Genomic DNA, 20,110 nt, shown 5'->3' with positions numbered 1-20,110 from the left:
TTGTTCATTTCACATTACTCATTGACATTAAATACCTTTTGCCATTAATGATTTATTGCACCTCAACCTAATGTATTACAGTTCCTTCATTTATTAAGTGACACATTATAATTGCATACTACCTGTACGTACATTCATACACACTATATTCTAAATACAGTTTGCTTTCTTCAGGTTCTACATATGCAGAATCTAACAAAACCATATGACAAATTAAAAACATTATAACTTCAAACTCATCACGTATGCTGTAGTTTTCACTATTTAGCTAGCAACATGCATTTGAACTTATTGTTTTTGGTTTAAATTTTATGCACAGTGAGGTAAACTGAAATGGTGATAATCAGTATTATTTTTCTTTGCCTGCAGTATGCAAAACTCACCTGCAATAGGTGGCCCTGCTGTCATGGGGACTGCCATTAGACCCAAAAGGTAGCCAATAGCTTTAGAGGCCTGGGAAGGACCAACGAGCTCAAATGCAATAGGTGCCATAAGAGTAATAAAGCAGCCATCACAGAGACCCATAAAGATGCAAAGCAAAGTGATTACTTCAAATATGCGACATAAAGGGATCATCATGGACATGAGACCAAGGACCAAAAAAGAAAATACCTAAGGAGGAGAAAAGTATTATTATTTTCAGTAATGCTTTAAATAACTTAAACATACACTGTTGATTATATTTTTGTTTGCTATGTATATATTATAGAAGAGTTAATAACAATAATGACAGATAATTAAAAACAAAATTGTTACCTGCAAATAAATCTTTTTCAGTCCTGGTATTAGGTCTCCTATTTTACCAAAGACTAGGCGACCAATTCCAGATGCCACTCCAATACACACCAATAAAATCCACTCCTTTTCTGTTTCTTTAAATTCTTCTTCAACATATTTTACCTGGAAGAATACAAATTCATCTACATATGACAAATTTCACTATAGTTACACTTCTTATTTGAACTACATTGTACATTTTATTGAGTGTTATATTTATTGTTAGTTTAACAACAAACCATGGCTGATATACCATTCATTGATTATTTATTTAAACCTGTTAAGTTACCATGACAAACTTCAGGTCAGTCTCAACAAGCTTTGATTTTTTTTCTATATGAAAACTGCAATATTTTTAAGTTACAGTACATTAGTATAGTGGCATGCTCAAAAATAGGTTTAGTTTTCTTTGTCAGTGTTATGTCAGTAATGGTTGTGGAGTGTATATAGCTAATTACAGTTCGTATTACTAATTACTATTAATTTATTTTAAGCTATTGTTTCAGTAAGTTGAATTTTGCCATCTGGAATGGCTATTAGATAGAAAAGAGTTATAGAATTCAAAATACCATCTTTTGAATCAGTACATTAACCTGTAATTGAGATACTAAAGAATCTTTTGATGTTTTATATGATTCAAAAAATTCACCAATGCTCTTTAAACTGGAGATTTAGAAATATGAAAAATTTGCAGAATGCACTTTTCTTAAGATATTTCAATATAAAATGATGTTTCTGACAGATTTCCTTTAAAAATATTTATGCCAAATTTCAGCAAAATTGAGAACTTAGTTACCTTACAGAAAGAAGAATAAACAGACAAGCAAGTATAACTAAGACAACAGGTAATTTCACACTAATATCTTAAATAAAACAAACATATACTGGGTTCATAATGCACTACTGCTCTATCAGGATTTTTCACAGAGTTAATCTTTTATTTTTCTAAACACTGACAGGTTTCAATAGATTATTAAACCTCAAACAGGGTAACAAGTACACATGAAACTTTTTGTATGAAGACTAAAGTCTCATTTCCATAATATTAAGAAATGGCTTGTCAGTGAAGCTAAAACATATGATAGCAAGTCATTATTAAGGTAACATTTCAGATGAAGTAAGTTGAAATCAGACTAACTGAGCATACGAAAGACAAATGGTGATATTCTAAGCCAGTTGTAACACAAGTGCTTGCATAGTCAAAAAACAGCTTTACATCCAAAGAGTAAGAGAAAGCATTCATTAAAAGGACACTGAATAATATTATACTGGTTTAGCGGAGGACATGGTCAGTTTTGTAGCTTCCTGTCTAAACCTGCATAAGCCACTTCTTTCACAAGTTATTTGGCCTCAGATTAAATAGGCTGAAATCAAACAAATTAAAAACTCGGGTAGGGCTTAAATTCTGTTTTGTTAAGTTCAACTTGATTGTATGGAATGTTATTTTCCTCCAATAAAATAAAAAAGGAATCAAACAAATAATATTTACCCTTGAATTCTTAAGGAGGTTAGCAAGTACATACTGTATATAAACCCTTCACGCATACTTTTAGGAAATCACTGCACACTGGGGAAATTCCGAAGGAATGGAAAATGTCAAATATTATACAAAAAGGTTCACCGGATCCAAGTAACTATAGGCCAATAAGCTTAATGTGCATCACATGTAGATTAATGGAAGGAATTTTAAAGGGTAAGATTGAGCAACACATGGCAATGTGTAAGAGTTTGGTTTAGTCTGTGTTTGCAACTTGCACCAGTTTTAATATTAAACATGTTTGACCTAAAAAGTGAGGAAGGCAGGCTCTATTGTAGGCATGGAGCTGGACAGGTTGACATCCGTGGCAGAGCAACAGGCGCTGAGCAGGCTCCTGTCAATCATGGAGAATCCACTGCATCCACTGAACAGGATCATCTCCAGACAGAGGAGCAGCTTCAGCGACAGACTGCTGTCATTGTCCTGCTCCACTGACAGACTGTGGAGATCGTTCCTCCCCCACACTATGCGACTCTTCAATTCCACCCGGAGGGGTAAACGTTAACATTATTCAAAGTTATTGTCTGTTTTTACCTGCATTGTTATTACTCTTTAATTTAATATTGTTTTTTGTATCAGTATGATGCTGCTGGATTATGTGAATTTCCCCTTGGGATTAATAAACTATCTATCTATCTATATTTCATCCCTATCACTCTCTTTATTTTAATACTATCACGGCCCAATGGCAACTCTGGTCTGTACTGGGAACTGAGAGGACTCCGAGGGCAGATAAAGAGGTGAGCAAGTGACACACCATCTGTGGTCTAACGACCAACATCCTGCTTACAGTGGAATCGAAGCATTACACACATCTGAATCTGTTCCTCAGAGAGTCGCAGTCAGGGCAGCTGATAGAATAGTCCTTACAGATGACACTGCAGTTGTGACCCGCTGAGCTGGCTATTTTGAGCAGTTGTTTAAAGCGGATCCTCCAGTTAGGAAGTTGGATATCTCTGGGTCCACAGTTCTTGAGGCTGATACTCCAATTAGCTGTGAACCACCCAATCTCACGGAGATTGCAAAGTTTGTGAACCAGCTGAGATGAGGAAAGGCTGCAGGGATCTGTGGTATTCGGAGTGAACTTCTCCAGGCTTAGTGGTAAGGCTGTCCTCCTGGCATGGCAAACAATGTTTGCTTCCATTTGAAAGACTGGCATCATCCCAACTGACTGGAAAACGGGCCACTGGAATGTGGCCACTACAGGGGGATAACACTGTTCTCTGTGCCGGGTAAGGTCCTTGCTAGGGTCATCCTCAATTGGATCCGTGATTACTTGCTCACCTACCAGCGACCGGAACAGTCTGGTTTTATGCCTAAGAAGACTACCATCGATTGCATCTTGGCACTGAGGGTTCTCATGGAGCACAAGCATGAATATCGGCAGAGTTTCTTTGCAGCCTTTGTCGATTTTCATAAAGTGTTCAACTCAGTTGATCGAGCTGCCTTGTGGGACATCCTGAGGGTTCGTGGGATACCCTCAAGGTTGCTGAGTATTATGGCTGGCCTATACACTGGTACTGTAAGTGCTGTGCAGAGTGGAGGCAGAACCTCTGTGTTTTTCCCAGTTGATTCTGGGGTTTGTCAGGGTTGTGTTCTTGCTCCTACTCTGTTCAATGCTTGTATGGACTGGGTGTTGGGCAAGGTCGTGGGGTCCAGCGGCTGTGGGGCATCTGTTGGTGAAGAAAGATTCACGGATCTTGACTTTGCTGACGATGCTTTGATCTTCGCTGAGTCAATGGAGGCTCTGATTGGGGTGCTTGAGAGACTGAACGAGGAGTCTGAGTGTCTGGGCTTGCAAGTGTCCTGGATAAAAACCAAGATCCAGGCCTTTAATGACCTCTTGGGAACAGCTATTAGCAGTGTGTCTGTCTGCAAAGAAAGTGTCGACCTTGGCAGTGACATTCGTGTCTCTGGTGACTTTTCCTATGAAGTCAGTAGACGGATTGGGAGAGCATGGAGGGTCATGAGGTCGCTGGAAAGGGGTGTGTGGCCAAAACGGAAATGTGCATACACAAAAAAAAATCCAGATGCATAAATCTGTGCGTTCGCTAACTTCCACGTTCTTCCGCTTCATAAATCCCGGTCAGTGTGAAAAGTAATGCATGTGCACGAGCCTGCCGCCACTCCCAAACTCCTCCTAGAGTTACACCTCTTTGAATATGCAAATCAATATAAACAGCCCTTAAGCTCCACCTTCTGTGAAATGGCAATGGTAAAAGCACAGGGGGAAATAGAAGAATTTCACCGAATACCATGTGAAGGCAAGGAAAAACTTACTATTTGTTGGTTTAAACAGTGGTATAAACAACAAAAGGAAGTTGATCGATTAACAGAGTGTCGGAGAAATTTGTAAGCTCAAGTTCACAAAGTCGCACAGTGCCCGAAATAAAAAAGAAGTTGTCAGATATCAAAGTCGCCAAGAAAAGGTGAGTCGTAGTCCACCATCTGAGTGTCATATGAAAGCTTATTAGGGTACAGAGAAAAGAAAAAAATAGGGACACAGAGGGGAAAAAAGCACGAAATGGCAACTTAAAGTAGAACATTAAAGTAGAACATCTTAAACTTCATCTTTAAAGTTTCTCAAATCCCATCATAACTGAAGTAGCACATTAAATGCTTTGTTTTGTATGTTCTTCTATGTGCTCTATGTGTGTGAATCACTATGTGCTTCTTAAACGAGCTTTCTCTTACTCCGACTGGAAGCAGAATCCATTACGTGATATTACAGCTCTCTGAATAATTAAAATACTGAGATGTATACTTGCTATCATTTTCATGATGATAAGAATTAAAGCATGTATTAAACATGGGAACACGGTGGTGCAGTGATAGTGACGAGCCGGTGCCCCCTGTCCAGAGATTGTTCCTGCCCTCCCGCAAGATGCCATGCACGGCCTTCAATGAAATAATTTATTGCAGCAGTACTGCAATTAGTGCTTATAGTTAATATATGATATAGTATGTTTTATTAAGTATACATGTAGATGTTAACTGATAGAAAGTAAATACATTAGAAACACACATAAGTGCATTAATGCATGTATATGCATGCATATTGTGATGAATAAGTCACTGTGTTGCACCTCAAAACATGAGACTGTGTCTCAGTACTTTAGCAAAACCAGCTTTAATCTACTTGAAACAGAAACAGCATGGTTATTAATTGTAGCAGGATCTACCACACTCCGATACATAGACACAGCAAATGGATAGGTTCTGGACCAGGTCAGTGGCCAAGTTATACCGTTCCCTGAATTTATAAAGTTCCTTGCATCACACATTGATGACAGGTGCTTATAGCGTGACTGTGCTATGCTGCTGTGCTGCGAACCTTCGGTTGCCTCGGTAATGGACAAGCAGCCCTCGACAGACGCAGCAATTGCCATGTCATCTCGTTGGGGGAGGTCCCAAAAGAGTTCAGAAACCTCACACCCCCCCGCCTTAGCTTTGTCCACATCAGCGAAAGTCAGCATTGGTGTGCGCAGCTCTGGGACAATGGCAAATATCAAAAGCAAAAGCCTGCAAACTGATACGAGCATTGAGTGAGCCGGGCATTTGTATCTTTCTGTTTGTACAGCTACTGAAGTGGGGCGTGGTCAGTCACCAGGGTAAACTGCCAGCCCCAGAGGTAGTTACGGAGGGTGTCCACCACCCACTTAATCACTAAAAACTCCTTTTCAATGGTTGAATAATTATGCTCCCTGGGCTGCAGCTTCCTGCTAAGAAACATGATGGGGTGTTCTATCCCCTTAAAACATTGTGAGAACACCGCTCCTAAACTGAAAGCGCTTGCATCCATTTGCATAATAAATTCCTTTTAAAAATCCGGATTGCACATAACTTCAAATGAGGATAAAGCGGCCTTCAAGTCCGAGAAGGCTCTGTCATAGGCATCGGTCGAGACAACAATACAATCCTTTCTTTCAAGTAAGTGAGGGGGCGGCCCAATGCACAAAATTGGGGGTGAACCATCTGTAGTACCCCATGAGCCCGAGGAAGGCACGAACCTGCCTCTGTGTTTCACGATGTGGATACATAACCACCTCCCCCCCTTTGTCCTTTTGAGGTTTGAGCAAACCCTTCCTCATGGAATATTCCAGATAATTGGTTTCCAACATAGCCAGCTTGCACTTCTTAGGTTTAGCTGTCAACCCCGCCAGCCACAAACTGTCTAGTACCACTCAAAGACAGACGAGATGAGATTTCCAATCACTACTGAAAATGACAACATCATCAAGACAGGCACCTGCCTGGGGAAAAAGGATCTGGTCCATCATCAACAGTGTGCCATGGAGACCAAAAGAGAGATTCAAATTCAAACAACCTGTCCAGAATGGCAAACGCAGTCTTCTTGCAACTGGACTCCTCCAAGAGCACTTACCAGTAACCCTTCATGAGGTCTAGGGTGGAAATATACAAGGCCTGCCTAAGCTTCTCCAACAGCTAATCCACATGTGGCATCGGGTATGCGTCAATCTTAGAAATCTTTTTCAAACGTCTAAAATCAATACAGAAACGAACCGAACTATCAGGTTTTGAGACAAGAACTATAGGACTTCACTAGTCACTTTTACTTGGATGAATTACGCCTAACTGGAGCATCTGCTGGACCTCGTCATGTATCACCTTCCTCGTTCGCTTTGGCAGGTGGCACGGGGGCACCTGTACAGTAACATGGTGCAGATTTACGATCTTGTGTTCTGCAATGTCTGTCCAGCCAGGCATAGGCAAAAAGATATTGGAGTTCTCCTCAATCACTGAAAGCAATTTTGTTAGTTAAATCATCCCCAATATCAACTTCTGTCTGGAGGACTGCTGCGGATGTTACCAGGACTTCGTGGTGGTCGTGTCACTCCTTTAAAAGGTTAACATGCAAAATCTGTACTGGTTTCTGCCACTCAGGAATCCTGATATTATAATTCACTGGGGACATACGTTCTTCTATTACTGCTGGCCCTTGCCATTCAGCCCAAAATGTATGTGAATCGGATAGGATCAACACCAGCACACAATCCTCCTTCTTAAATTTGCAGAGTTTACTCATCTTGTCATAATTAATCTTTTGTGTCTCCTGCTCGCACTGCTGATGTTCCAAAGCAATAGAGGACAATCTGGCAATCTGTTCTTGAAGTGAAACAACTTAGTCAACAAATCTTCCTCCACAGGGTGTCTCGGTTCATTCTTCCTGAAAAATGTCTTAACACCCCGTGTGGTCGGCGGCCTAATAATAGTTTGAAAGGACTCAACTCGGTGAACGATTGTGGGGACTCCTGGACAGGACAGGAGGAAAGGCACTACTGTATCCCAGGAGGATGGGTCATCATGGGTCACCCTCTAAATCATCTGTTTAAGGGTTTTATTAAGTCGTTCAGTCAGGCCATTCGTCTGCAGATGATAAACTGTGGAGTGCAACTGCTTAATTGCAAAAACTTTTGCATAGTTGCTTCATGATACAAGACATAAAGGGTGTATCTTGATTAGTTAAAATCTCACATGGGATACCAATATGCGTGAACATTTCTGAGAGAGCTTTTGCAACGGTGCAAGCATCCACACACTGCAGCACAGCAACTTCAGGGTATCTTCTGGCGTAATCAATGAACACGAGCATATACTGAAAGACACTTTTACTCTTGGGAAGTGGGTCAACAATGTCTAATCCCACCCTCTCAAAGGGGACATCTAAAATTTGCATCGGTACAAGGGGTGCCCTTGAGGGTCTGTGAGCAGAAATTATTTGACAGTCAGGACAGGCCTTACAGAACTGCTCCACATCCCGGCCCATATTCACCAAATAAAAGCATTTTGAAATGCGTTCTTTTGTCTTTTCCATGCCCAGGTGACCCCCCAAAATGTGCCTGTAAGAAATTTTTAAAACATTCTCCCTATACCCACTTGACACCACCAGCTGCTTGATATGCCATTCGCCCATGCAATCAGAAACTACACGATACAGGAAACCATCCTTAATTTAAAAATGTGGCATTTTAAAGTTCAGGTCCTTGTTTGAATGGAAAATCCAGGGTGCTATCAGCTTGTTGCAGGCCCGTCTGAATGTTAGCCGTTGCTTCCACTGTGTCTGAAGCACCACCGTGCTTACCTCCCACTGCTATTTTGTTTTTGTCTGGCTCCGTACTGGGTATTCGGTCTGGGGAGGCAGTTGGTGCAAGAAATGGCATGGAAAAGTCTGCCAGCTGTACTGGGTCCTTACTTGAGGATTCCTCCCCTACCACGTTGGACAACTCAGTTTCAATTTCAAACCCAGTTCCTTGACTGACATTGTCAGCAGCAAACCCCTCTTTATCCACTCTGTCCACTGCTGGCGGAGGCATTCTCTGCAGGTGGCCAAACTGAAAGGAAAGAAGGCTTTCCTTTTTTCTATTAAGAGTGGTCAGGGTGAAGTGTCTGATACGGAAGCCCAATTGTTAAACTTCTTCACTTTAAATATCAGAGGGTGTAATATAGTCTTGTATGTTTTAATGTCCCCATTGAAGCAGTGGATGTGCACTTGCTGTGTGGTCTGCACTATGGTGTTCCCGTGATAGTGTCTTCCACTCGAGGTGCCAGTACCCGTAGAAGTCTGTGCTGGCTGGATCGAAGCCGGGGTCAAACTTGGGTGGCCCCATTGTTTCCAGATGGCTTGTGCGCCCTCCAGTCTACAGGTCAGAACTAACAGCAATTGGACACCGTTTCGTAGCATTTCATCACAAAGGCTCTCATCTATCCCCGACAGAACTACATCAATGGCAAGCTTCTCCACAACGTGCTCAAAACCATCTCTGCGGATCCAGCTGTAAATAAGGAGTACTAATTCCTGAATCTGTTCTTGTATAGGGCGGTCTGGATCAACATGCCACAGATGAAGCTGCCATCCCTTGACCACGGGGCTCACCATTGTATGGAGAAGAATCTATTGCTTCAGGAAGTCATAATCATTCAGCCTTTTGGGAGGAAGGTTTTGCAAGACCTGTAGGCCCTCCCCAGTTGAAAACAGAACCACTATAGCTGCCCAGGCTCCCCTGTCCCAGCACCTCAATGTTGCAGTGCGTTCGAAGCAGAACAGGAAACTCTCTAGGTTGTCTGAGGGAACCATCTTCACCAGCACGTCCCTAGGGTGCACAAAGACAGAAGCATCATTCTGCTCTGCTGGTAACGGGATATAATTTGCCTCTTGTGGTTTCATTGGTGCAAGACCTCACTTCTCACTGTCTTGCACCCCAAAACACAAGGCTGAGTCTCAGTACTTTAGCAAAACAAGCTTTAATCTACTTGAAACCGGAATAGCATGGATATTTATTGTAATGGGATCTACCACTGTCAGAGACATAGACACAGCAAACGGGCAGGGTCGGAACAGGTCAGTGGCCAAGTTATACTGTTCCCTGCATTTAAAATGTTCCTTGCGTCACCCATTGACGACAGGAGCTTATTGAACAACCACAATCAGCTCGTAGTTGCTTCCGCAGCGCTATGCTGCTGTGCTGCAAACCTGCTGTTGCCTCAACGATGGACAAGCAGCCCACCACAGACACGCCAATCGCAGTTCGGCATGTCATCCCATTGGGGTGGGGTCCCAAAAGAGTTCAGAAACCTCACAATATACATGAGTATAACTATGTATATACAGTATGAGCCTTAAATTACTTTCACTTCAGCTGTTTGATAACACAATGAAACATTTAAAACCAGAATATAAAATATATAAACATACTACTGTATATTAAAGTACACATCAGTAAGTATATGTCTTTTGGAATATCATTCTTAACTTGCTAATTTTTTTTGAGTAGACTATTTAATATCTACCTGGACACTGATCTGAGTGTTTTTAACTGTTGATTTATTTTTTTTTTTGAGTAGATAGGGACTCTCTGATATTTTATTTTAGCCTCTCTTAGGATAACAAAATAAGGGACTGGGACAGAAAGAGAAGGGAAAGAGAACAAATTATCATTTCTCTATTTTTATATGTCTACAATTATAACTGCAACATAACATTAACTGTAGATCTAAAATTGTCATCAAATGTTCAGGAGAAGTATATCTCTGATCAATCATTAAATTTTCTAAATTTGTATGTCAGTCAGTCAGTCAGTCACCGTCCAACCCGATAAATCCTAACACAGGGTCACAGGGGTCTGCTGGAGCCAATCCCAGCCAGCACAGGGTGCAAGGCAGGAACAAATCCCAGGCAGGGTGCCAGCCCACCGCAGGACACACACACCCCAAGCACACACTAGGGACAATTTAGGATTGCCATGCATTAGATTTAATTATAACTTACAAACTTGAAGTTCAAAAGTTAAATATTACTCCATAAAATTTTTTCCGATCACTACTTAATTACATTTGACTTGGTTCTGCCCTTGCCAATACACTCCCAGATTAAAACAAGGACAGTGTGATACTTAGACTGTAATTCTGCTTCAAAATTTATAGATACTTTGAGTAAGCCAAGTGTAATTGTAGAAAACCATTTAGATCAGTTAACATTGAATGTAAATATGGAAAACAATTTAGATCAGCTAACATTACATTATAATATGACCTTGAGAGATGCTCTGGATGCAGTGGCTCCGCTTAAAACAAAAGTGATCAAAGCACATAGAGACTCTCCCTGGTTTAACACTAGAATTACAAAAGCCTACGAAAAAACGTAAATCCGTCCCACCTTAAACCCCTTCGCACCTCTCCATCAGTGTCTTTTGTGTTGTAAATGCGTCAATCAGCACAAGCATCAAGCAGCCTACTGTCTCATTCCCCACCTTGGTGAAGCTCAGCTCAGGCAAAAACTACTCTCAGCTCAAGCCAAGGCTCCTTATTTGCGTGTGAGATCTGGAGTTGTATAGGGTATATAATGCAGAATATCTTTATTTTGAATACATGCATTTCATGTGTGTTCCGTCTATACAAAGATCTAGGTAAGTGTAGGATGAAAGGAAATTTGAGAAATGCGGAACACATACCTAAAGCAGAAACTTTTCCATGTTATATTAATAATGATATGAAGTGTGTGCTTATTCAAGAATATAACCAAAGGAAAAAACATTTGATTCTTTCTTTGATGTACAACCCTCGTCATCATCTGAGTTCACCTCTGTTATAGCACGTCTTTATGTGAAAACAGCACTGTAAGATTGGGGGGAGCATGAACGTGACTAGGAGAATAAAATTGAAGAGGGCAGGAGGAGGAGTACAGAAAGTTAATCAAAGACTTTGTTAAATGGTGCGACTCAAACCACTTACACCTTAACACCAGCAAGACCAAGGAGCTGGTGGTGGATTTTAGGAGGCCTAGGCCCCTCATGGACCCTGTGATCATCAGAGGTGACTGTGTGAGGAGGGTGCAGACCTTTAAATATCTGGGAGTGCAGCTGGATGACAAATTGGACTGGACTGCCAATACTGATGCTCTATGTAAGAAAGGTCAAAGCAGACTATACTTTCTGAGAAGGTTGGCATCCTTCAACATCTGCAGTAAGATGCTGCAGATGTTCTACCAGACGGTTGTGGCGAGTGCCCTGTTCTACGCGGTGGTGTGCTGGGGTGGCAGCATAAACATGAAAGACGCCTCACGCCTGGACAAACTTGTTAAGAAGGCAGGCTCCATTGTAGGATTAAAGTTGGACAGTTTAACATCTGTGGCAGAGCGATGGGCATTAAGCAAACTCCTGTCAATCATGAATAATCCACTGCATCCACTTAACAGTGTCATCTCCCGGCAGAGGAGTAGCTTCAGTGACAGACTTTTGTCACTGTCCTGCTCCACTGACAGACTGAGAGATCGTTCCTCCCCCACACTATGCGACTCTTCAATTCCACCCGGGGGAGTAAATGCGAACATTAATTTTATTTTAATTTTTTTTCATTTTTATTACTATTTAATTTAATATTGTTTCTTTGTATCAGTATACTACTGCTGGATTATGTGAATTTCCCCTTGGGATTAATAAAGTTTCTATCTATCTATCTATCTATCTATCTATCTATCTATCTATCTATCTATCTATCTATCTATCTATCTATCTATCTATCTATCTATCTAAAAAAAAAACAATGCTAACCCATAAATGTACACCGGCTGTTACAGACTCAAATCAAAACTCAAATGTTTATTCTAAAATATTAAGAACTAGCAAAATACCCGCGCTTCACAGCGGCGAAGTACTGCATTAAAATTTTTATTAAGAAGAAAATTTAACCTTTTTAAACTGAGGGAAAATATGCCAATAATTATTTGTTAAGGATCTCTGTATACCATGTTGTCAGTTCGGCCCTCTGGTTGTAACATGACCAAGCTGTGCGCTGAGCTTACTCTTGAGCATGCAACTTACAGTTGGCCATGTGAACAGTAATCTTGTCTCAAATCTCACAGCTTGGATTGCTGCTGTCATAATCGGTTTGAGTTTCATGGTTTGTTTCAATTATGACAGTATTTGCAGGATTTGTTGTATTGAAGTGACATTCGGCATCTGTCAAGCGTTGTAAGCACACAACCGGTTTCAGCAATAAAATCACATCCAGCTTTTGAGAGTTTAAACATTCATAAACATCAAAGTGTCCACTACTGAAATCGTCACCTGTGAATCTAAGATGTTTAAGAGGCATTGGCGATTGTCAAAAGGTGTAAAATATTTGGCCATTTCGGTACACTTGAAAGCGACAACTGAACAATTCAGCGGCAGCCATCAACTCACATGCAGAATCACAGGTGAAGGGCTTAAGCATTTCACTCTTATAGTGCTCCTGTGTAGTATAATTATCTCCTATACCGTCATCAGTCCACATCTTGAACCTGTCCCAGTCATTCAATACATAAGACACAATGTTCCTCCGGATATCAAGAGTGAGCCTGATATGGCCGTGCAATATGTAACAAAGAGGATGGAAAAGGTAGGTGGTATCTCCGGGCATGGAAAACACTCGGTAAGTGATAGTTCTTTGATCGATAGTGATCATCTCGATAAGACATGGTAATGGGGGTTGGAATGATAAAGGAAATGGGTACCTGAGCAATGTAAAGTAAGTGTAAAATACCTATACAATAACTATAATTGTAATAAACAAACAATAAAACAGCGGAGAAGCCGTGGATTAAACAAAAAGGCTGTAGTTATCAGTAGCGAGACGTGAATCCCATGACGAAGCAAGGAAGGGAATGTAGAGACTGGAGCGACAGACAGCCTTATATAGGCAGGCAGCCAACAACGTGGGAGGCCTTGGAATGGGGGACCCAACGCCGCCTCACACGGTGACCGAGCTGCAGGCTATGGACGTATATATGTATGTAAGTAGGATTCAGTTAGCATTGGGAACCCGTGTACCAAATTTCTTGAAGATGGGCCCATAAGTAACAAAGACTGTTGAAAAGTTCAATATGGCGGCCGACAGTGGCATCACACCACCGAAATAAGTACGTACATTGGTTTTGGTTAGTGCAGGGAAGCCGCCTACCAAATTTCGAGAAGATGGGGCCATAAGTAACAAAGACTGTTGAAAAGTTCAATATGGCGGCTGACAGTGGCATCATACCACCGAAATAAGTACGTTATGACCATTACGCGTAGAATTTCGAAATGATACCTGCTTAATTGTTGTAAGTAAGCTGTAAGGAATGGGCCTGCCAAATTTCAGCCTTCTACCTACACGGGAAGTTGGAGAATTAGTGATGTTGGAAAATTCAATATGGCGGCTGACAGTGGCGTCATAGCACCGAAATAAGTACGTACATTGGTTTCGGTTAGCTCAGGGAAGCCACCTACCAAATTTCGTGAAGATGGGGCCATAAGTAACAAAGACTGTTGAAAAGTTCAATATGGCGGCTGACAGTGGCATCATACCACCGAAATAAGTACGTTATGACCATTACGCGTAGAATTTCGAAATGATACCTGCTTAATTGTTGTAAGTAAGCTCTAAGGAATGGGCCTGCCAAATTTCAGCCTTCTACCTACACGGGAAGTTGGAGAATTAGTGACGTTGGAAAGTTCAATATGGCGGCCGACAGTGGTGTCATACCAACGAAATAAGTATACATCGGTTTCCGTTAAAGTTCAATATGGCGGCCGACAGTGGCATCATACCACCGAAATAAGTACCAAATTTCAGCCTTCTACCTACACGAGAAGTTGGAGAATTAGTGACGTTGGAAAGTTCAATATGGCGGCTGACAGTGGCGTCATACCATTGAAATAAGTAAGTACATTGGTTTCGGTTAGCGCAGGGAAGCCACCTACCAAATTTCGTGAAGATGGGGCCATGAATAAGAAAGTTCAATATGGCAGACGTTGTTGATCGTTATGACCGTTACGCGTAGAATTTCGAAATTAAACCTGCTTAACTTTTGTAAGTAAGCTGTAAGGAATGGGCCTGCCAAATTTCAGCCTTCTACCTACACGGGAAGTTAGAGAATTAGTGACGTTTGGAAAATTCAATATGGCGGCTGACAGTGGCGTCATACCATCGAAATAAGTAAGTACATCGGTTTCGGTTAGCGCAGGGAAGCCGCCTACCAAATTTCGTGAAGATGGGGCCATAAATAAGAAAGTTCAACATGGCGGACGTTGTCGACCGTTATCGAACGTTATGACCGTTACGTGTAGAATTTCGAAATTAAACCTGCTTGACTTTTGTAAGTAAGCTGTAAGGAATAAGCCTGCCAAATTTCAGCTTTCTACCTACATAGGAAGTTGGAGAATTAGTGATGAGTCAGTGAGTCAGTCAGTCAGTCAGTGAGGGCTTTGCCTTTTATTATTATAGACTAGCAGAATACCCGCGCTTCGCAGCGGAGAAGTAGTGTGTTAAAGAAGGTACGAAAAAGAAAAGGAAAAATTTTTAAAAATAACGTAACATGATTGTTAATGTAATTGTTTTGTCATTGATATGAGTGTTGTTCTCATATCTATCTATATACAGTGGTGTGAAAAACTATTTGCCCCCTTCCTGATTTCTTATTCTTTTGCATGTTTGTCACACAAAATGTTTCTGATCATCAAACACATTTAACCATTAGTCAAATATAACACAAGTAAACACAAAATGCAGTTTTTAAATGATGGTTTTTATTATTTAGGGAGAAAAAATCCAAACCTACATGGCCCTGTGTGAAAAAGTAATTGCCCCCTGAACCTAATAACTGGTTGGGCCACCCTTAGCAGCAATAACTGCAATCAAGCGTTTGCGATAACTTGCAATGAGTCTTTTACAGCGCTCTGGAGGAATTTTGGCCCAATCATCTTTGCAGAATTGTTGTAATTCAGCTTTATTTGAGGGTTTTCTAGCATGAACCGCCTTTTTAAGGTCATGCCATAGCATCTCAATTGGATTCAGGTCAGGACTTTGACTAGGCCACTCCAAAGTCTTCATTTTGTTTTTCTTCAGCCATTCAGAGGTGGATTTGCTGGTGTGTTTTGGGTCATTGTCCTGTTGCAGCACCCAAGATCGCTTCAGCTTGAGTTGACGAACAGATGGCCGGACATTCTCCTTCAGGATTTTTTGGTAGACAGTAGAATTCATGGTTCCATCTATCACAGCAAGCCTTCCAGGTCCTGAAGCAGCAAAACAACCCCAGACCATCACACTACCACCACCATATTTTACTGTTGGCATGATGTTCTTTTTCTGAAATGCTGTGTTCATTTTACGCCAGATGTAACGGGACATTTGCCTTCCAAAACGTTCAACTTTTGTCTCATCAGTCCACAAGGTATTTTCCCAAAAGTCTTGGTAATCATTGAGATGTTTCTTAGCAAAATTGAGATGAGCCCTAAATCTTTTTGCTTAACAGTGGTTTGCGTCTTGGAAATCTGCCATGCAGGCCGTTTTTGCCCAGTCTCTTTCTTATGATGGAGTCGTGAACACTGACCTTAATTGAGGCACGTGAGGCCTGCAGTTCTTTAGACGTTGTCCTGGGGTCTTTTGTGACCTCTTGGATGAGTCGTCTTTGCGCTCTTGGGGTAATTTTGGTTGGCCAGCCACTCCTGGGAAGGTTCACCACTGTTCCATGTTTTTGCCATTTGTGGATAATGGCTCTCACTGTGGTTCACTGGAGTCCCAAAGCTTTAGAAATGGCTTTATAACCTTTACCAGACTGATAGATCTCAATTACTTCTGTTCTCATTTGTTCCTGAATTTCTTTGGATCTTGGCATGATGTCTAGCTTTTGAGGTGCTTTTGGTCTACTTCTCTGTGTCAGGCAGCTCCTATTTAAGTGATTTCTTGATTGAAACAGGTGTGGCAGTAATCAGGCCTGGGGGTGGCTACGGAAATTGAACTCAGGTGTGATACACCACAGTTAGGTTATTTTTGAACAAGGGGGCAATTACTTTTTCACACAGGGCCATGTAGGTTTGGATTTTTTTCTCCCTAAATAATAAAAACCATCATTTAAAAACTGCATTTTGTGTTTACTTGTGTTATATTTGACTAATGGTTAAATGTGTTTGATGATCAGAAATATTTTGTGTGACAAACATGCAAAAGAATAAGAAATCAGGAAGGGGGCAAATAGTTTTTCACACCACTGTATATATCTATCTACAGTATCTATATATATATATATACTAGCAGAATACCCGCGCTTCGCAGCAGAGAAGTAGTGTGTTAAAGAAGTTATGAAAAAGAAAAACAAACATTTTAAAAATAACGTAAGATGATTGTTAATGTAATTGTTTTGTCATTGATATGTGTGTTGTTGTCATATCTATCTATTTATATATATATATATCTGTATATATATATATATCTATATATATCTGTATATATATATATCTGTATATATATATATATAGCAAAATACCTGCGATTGGCAGCGGAGAAGTAAAAAGAAAAGGAAACATTTTAATAATAACGTAACATGATTGACAATGTAATTGTTTTGTCATTGTCATGAGTGTTGCTGGCATATATATATAAATATATATATATATATATATATATATATACTGTATATATACACACACATATATACATACTGTATATACACATATACATATCTACTGTATATACACATATATATACAAACCTACATATATATATCCACATATATATATATATTAGGGGTGGGACTCTATTAAAAAAATGAATCCAATTAATTAGAGGCTGTGTAAGAATTAATCTTGATTAATCGTATGTAATCGCACGTAAATTTGCCCCAAATCGCAAATGTTTTTTTTTTAATTTAAAAGGGTTTTAGTGGGTGACAGAATCAAATAATAGACATGGACATGAATATTGTAAACTGAAGCTGTTTTAATTTCTGAAAAAAAGCCTTTAAACTGCATTTGAATTCAAAACAGAAACAAAAATATCATCCCTGGTTAAAATTGGGCAGACTTAAAATAAAGTGGTAGTTTAAGTACTTTAAGTACATTTTCAGAATAGTATTGTCTTTAAATAATAATAACCAAAATTTCAACATAAAGTGCAGTTTTCTTCTTAAAAAATAAGTCAGAAACATAAAAGGTAATTTGACCAACTTAATCTTTAAACTCTGAGTAACATTAGCCAAAATTATTTTGTACATTAGGCTAAAACAGTGTGATCATTGAACATTTTGTAATTAGATGTATTTAGAATTACTAACGGTCACGGAAGTCCAATGATCCCCAGTAAGAGCCACAAAGTCCGCTTTCTGTAATGCATCTAATTTTGCTTGCTTTTCAGTGTGCACAAAACCATGCTTTTATCAAGGCTTCACTCGGGTAGTCGAAATGATCAGTCGTAGGAACGCGCTTTATTCTCTAACATTTTTGTAGCTGTGATGTGTGCATCAGTGTAATGGATGTACCAGGAAATCATGCATTGACAAAAGTTCCGTTTGCTTGGAATTGAAAGTGTGATTAAATGCGTTATTTTTAAGCGTTATGGAGTACATGCATCGAAGCTTCTCAGCTGTGCTTGTGCTAATAAAGGGAAACATTTTAAAAATAACGTAACATGATTCTGAGTTAACCTAATATTTTTCATACGTCCCAAAACCAAGGAGATCGTAAAATGAATCAGGTAGCGCGTACATACTCAGTGCATCCCTCTCGGGAATCGAACCTCGAATGTCGGCATTAGAGGCGAAGACTCTACAATTAGCCACAGCGTGTGGCTTGTCTATGCTAAGAGTATGTACTGTAGATCGGGTATATATATACATTTATATATATATACCGCGTATCGCAGTGGAGAAGTAGAAGTTATGAAAAGAAAAGGGAACATTTTAAAAATAACGTAACATGATTGTCAATATACAGTAATTGTTTTGTGAGTGTTATTGAATGTTGCTGTCATCAAGGATTTGATTATCATTATTTGTTTCAATCAGGTCGTATTTGTACGATGTGTTGTGTTCAAGTTACATTCCGTGTTTGTCAATCGTTGTAAAGATAAGAGGTTTCATTCATCGATTAGTTTCTTACTGCATCAATAAACAGCTCGTCTTCCTCTTTATCTGAGATGTGACAAACTGCATGCACGGTTTTTTACACTGTCTTCCTTTAGCGGGACATTCACTTTTTCCACCGTGTGCTTTGTTTCGCAGTAGCTGCACTTATGAATATGATTGTATGTATCAGGCGCTTCATATTTTTTGCTGCCTTCTCAATTGTGTAATTCGGTTTTGTTCAGCACTCTTTGGAACTGTTGCTTTTGTCTGTGCACTGCGTCAGTTCACGTGAGCAGCTTGGTGTTCTTGCATCGAAGGTTACCAGCTGTGCTGGTGCCATCTCGTGTAATGTCAGCTAAGACCCGGCACTTAAAAGTTTCTCTCGCAGTTTCAATGAGTCTGTGCCAAACACCACCCTGACCATCTCATCTTCCTCTGCATAAGCACAGTCCTTCACCGTGAATATTTACCGGCAGTGTTTGTATTGGATTGCCGCTGATGGACGGCCTTATATGGGCAGGCACTAAATTACAAACGCTAGTGGCAGCCTGTCTATGAACTTAATTTAATATAAACTTACGGTTCACGCCGTGCTTTGTTTCCGCAGTAGCTGTACTTATGAATATGCTTGTATGCATCATTTGCTTCATAATGTTTTTCTGCCTTCTCAATTGTGAAATGGCGTTTTGTGCTCATCGCTGTTTGGAGTTCTTCCTTGTTCTCTACGTACTTACGTAGGAGGCGTGATGATGTCACACGAAACTCCGCCCCCCACGGCCATCTCTAACTCAACTCCATTACATTATATGTAGAAAAATAGGTTCCAGTTATGACCCTTACGCGTAGAATTTCGAAATGAAACCTGCCCAACTTTTGTAAGTAAGCTGTAAGGAATAAGCCTGCCAAATTTCAGCCTTCTACCTACACGGGAAGTTGGAGAATTAGTGATGAGTGAGTGAGTGAGTGAGTGAGTGAGTGAGTGAGGGCTTTGCCTTTTATTAGTATAGATATATATATATGTTGTTCTCATATCTATCTATATATATATATCTCTATCTATCTATATATATATATACTCGCGCTTGGCAGCGGAGAAGTAGTGTGTTAAAGAAGGAAAGAGAAAGAAAAGGAAACATTTTGAAATTATCGTAACATGATTGTCAATGTAATTGTTTTGTCACTGTTATGAGTGTCGCTGTGATATATATATATATATAGCAAAATACCTGCGCTTCGCAGCGATGTCATGTGTTTAAGAAATTATGAAAAAGAAAAGGAAACATTTTAAAAATAATGTAATATGATTGTCAAAGTAATTGTTTTGTGTATTTGGCGGCAGCGTCACGAAGTTGTGTTCGGCAGCTGCATCAGAAAATGTACCACGACGTCTGACACGCCTCCTTTTTACTGTTTTCTCAAAG

The 20,110-nt window shown here is 40.2% G+C and overlaps 1 protein-coding gene across 4 annotated transcripts in view; it reads right to left on the bottom strand.

Moving 5' to 3' along the window:
• slc16a2 (solute carrier family 16 member 2) overlaps positions 1–20,110 on the bottom strand; it is a 181,192-nt gene that overhangs the window by 53,292 nt on the left and 107,790 nt on the right. For all 4 annotated transcript variants that reach the window (XM_039765758.1, XM_039765761.1, XM_039765762.1 and 1 more), the window contains 2 exons: positions 757–900; positions 384–612 (listed from right to left, as the gene is read on the bottom strand). In XM_039765758.1, coding sequence (XP_039621692.1) covers positions 384–612; positions 757–900 — 373 coding nt within the window. The remainder of the gene's footprint in view (positions 1–383; positions 613–756; positions 901–20,110) is intronic.

This window comes from Polypterus senegalus, chromosome 10, assembly GCF_016835505.1.
Source record: "Polypterus senegalus isolate Bchr_013 chromosome 10, ASM1683550v1, whole genome shotgun sequence".
Taxonomy (NCBI): domain Eukaryota; kingdom Metazoa; phylum Chordata; class Cladistia; order Polypteriformes; family Polypteridae; genus Polypterus; species Polypterus senegalus.
Note: the sequence above shows the minus strand (reverse complement) of the source record. Positions and strands in the feature narration are given on the sequence as shown.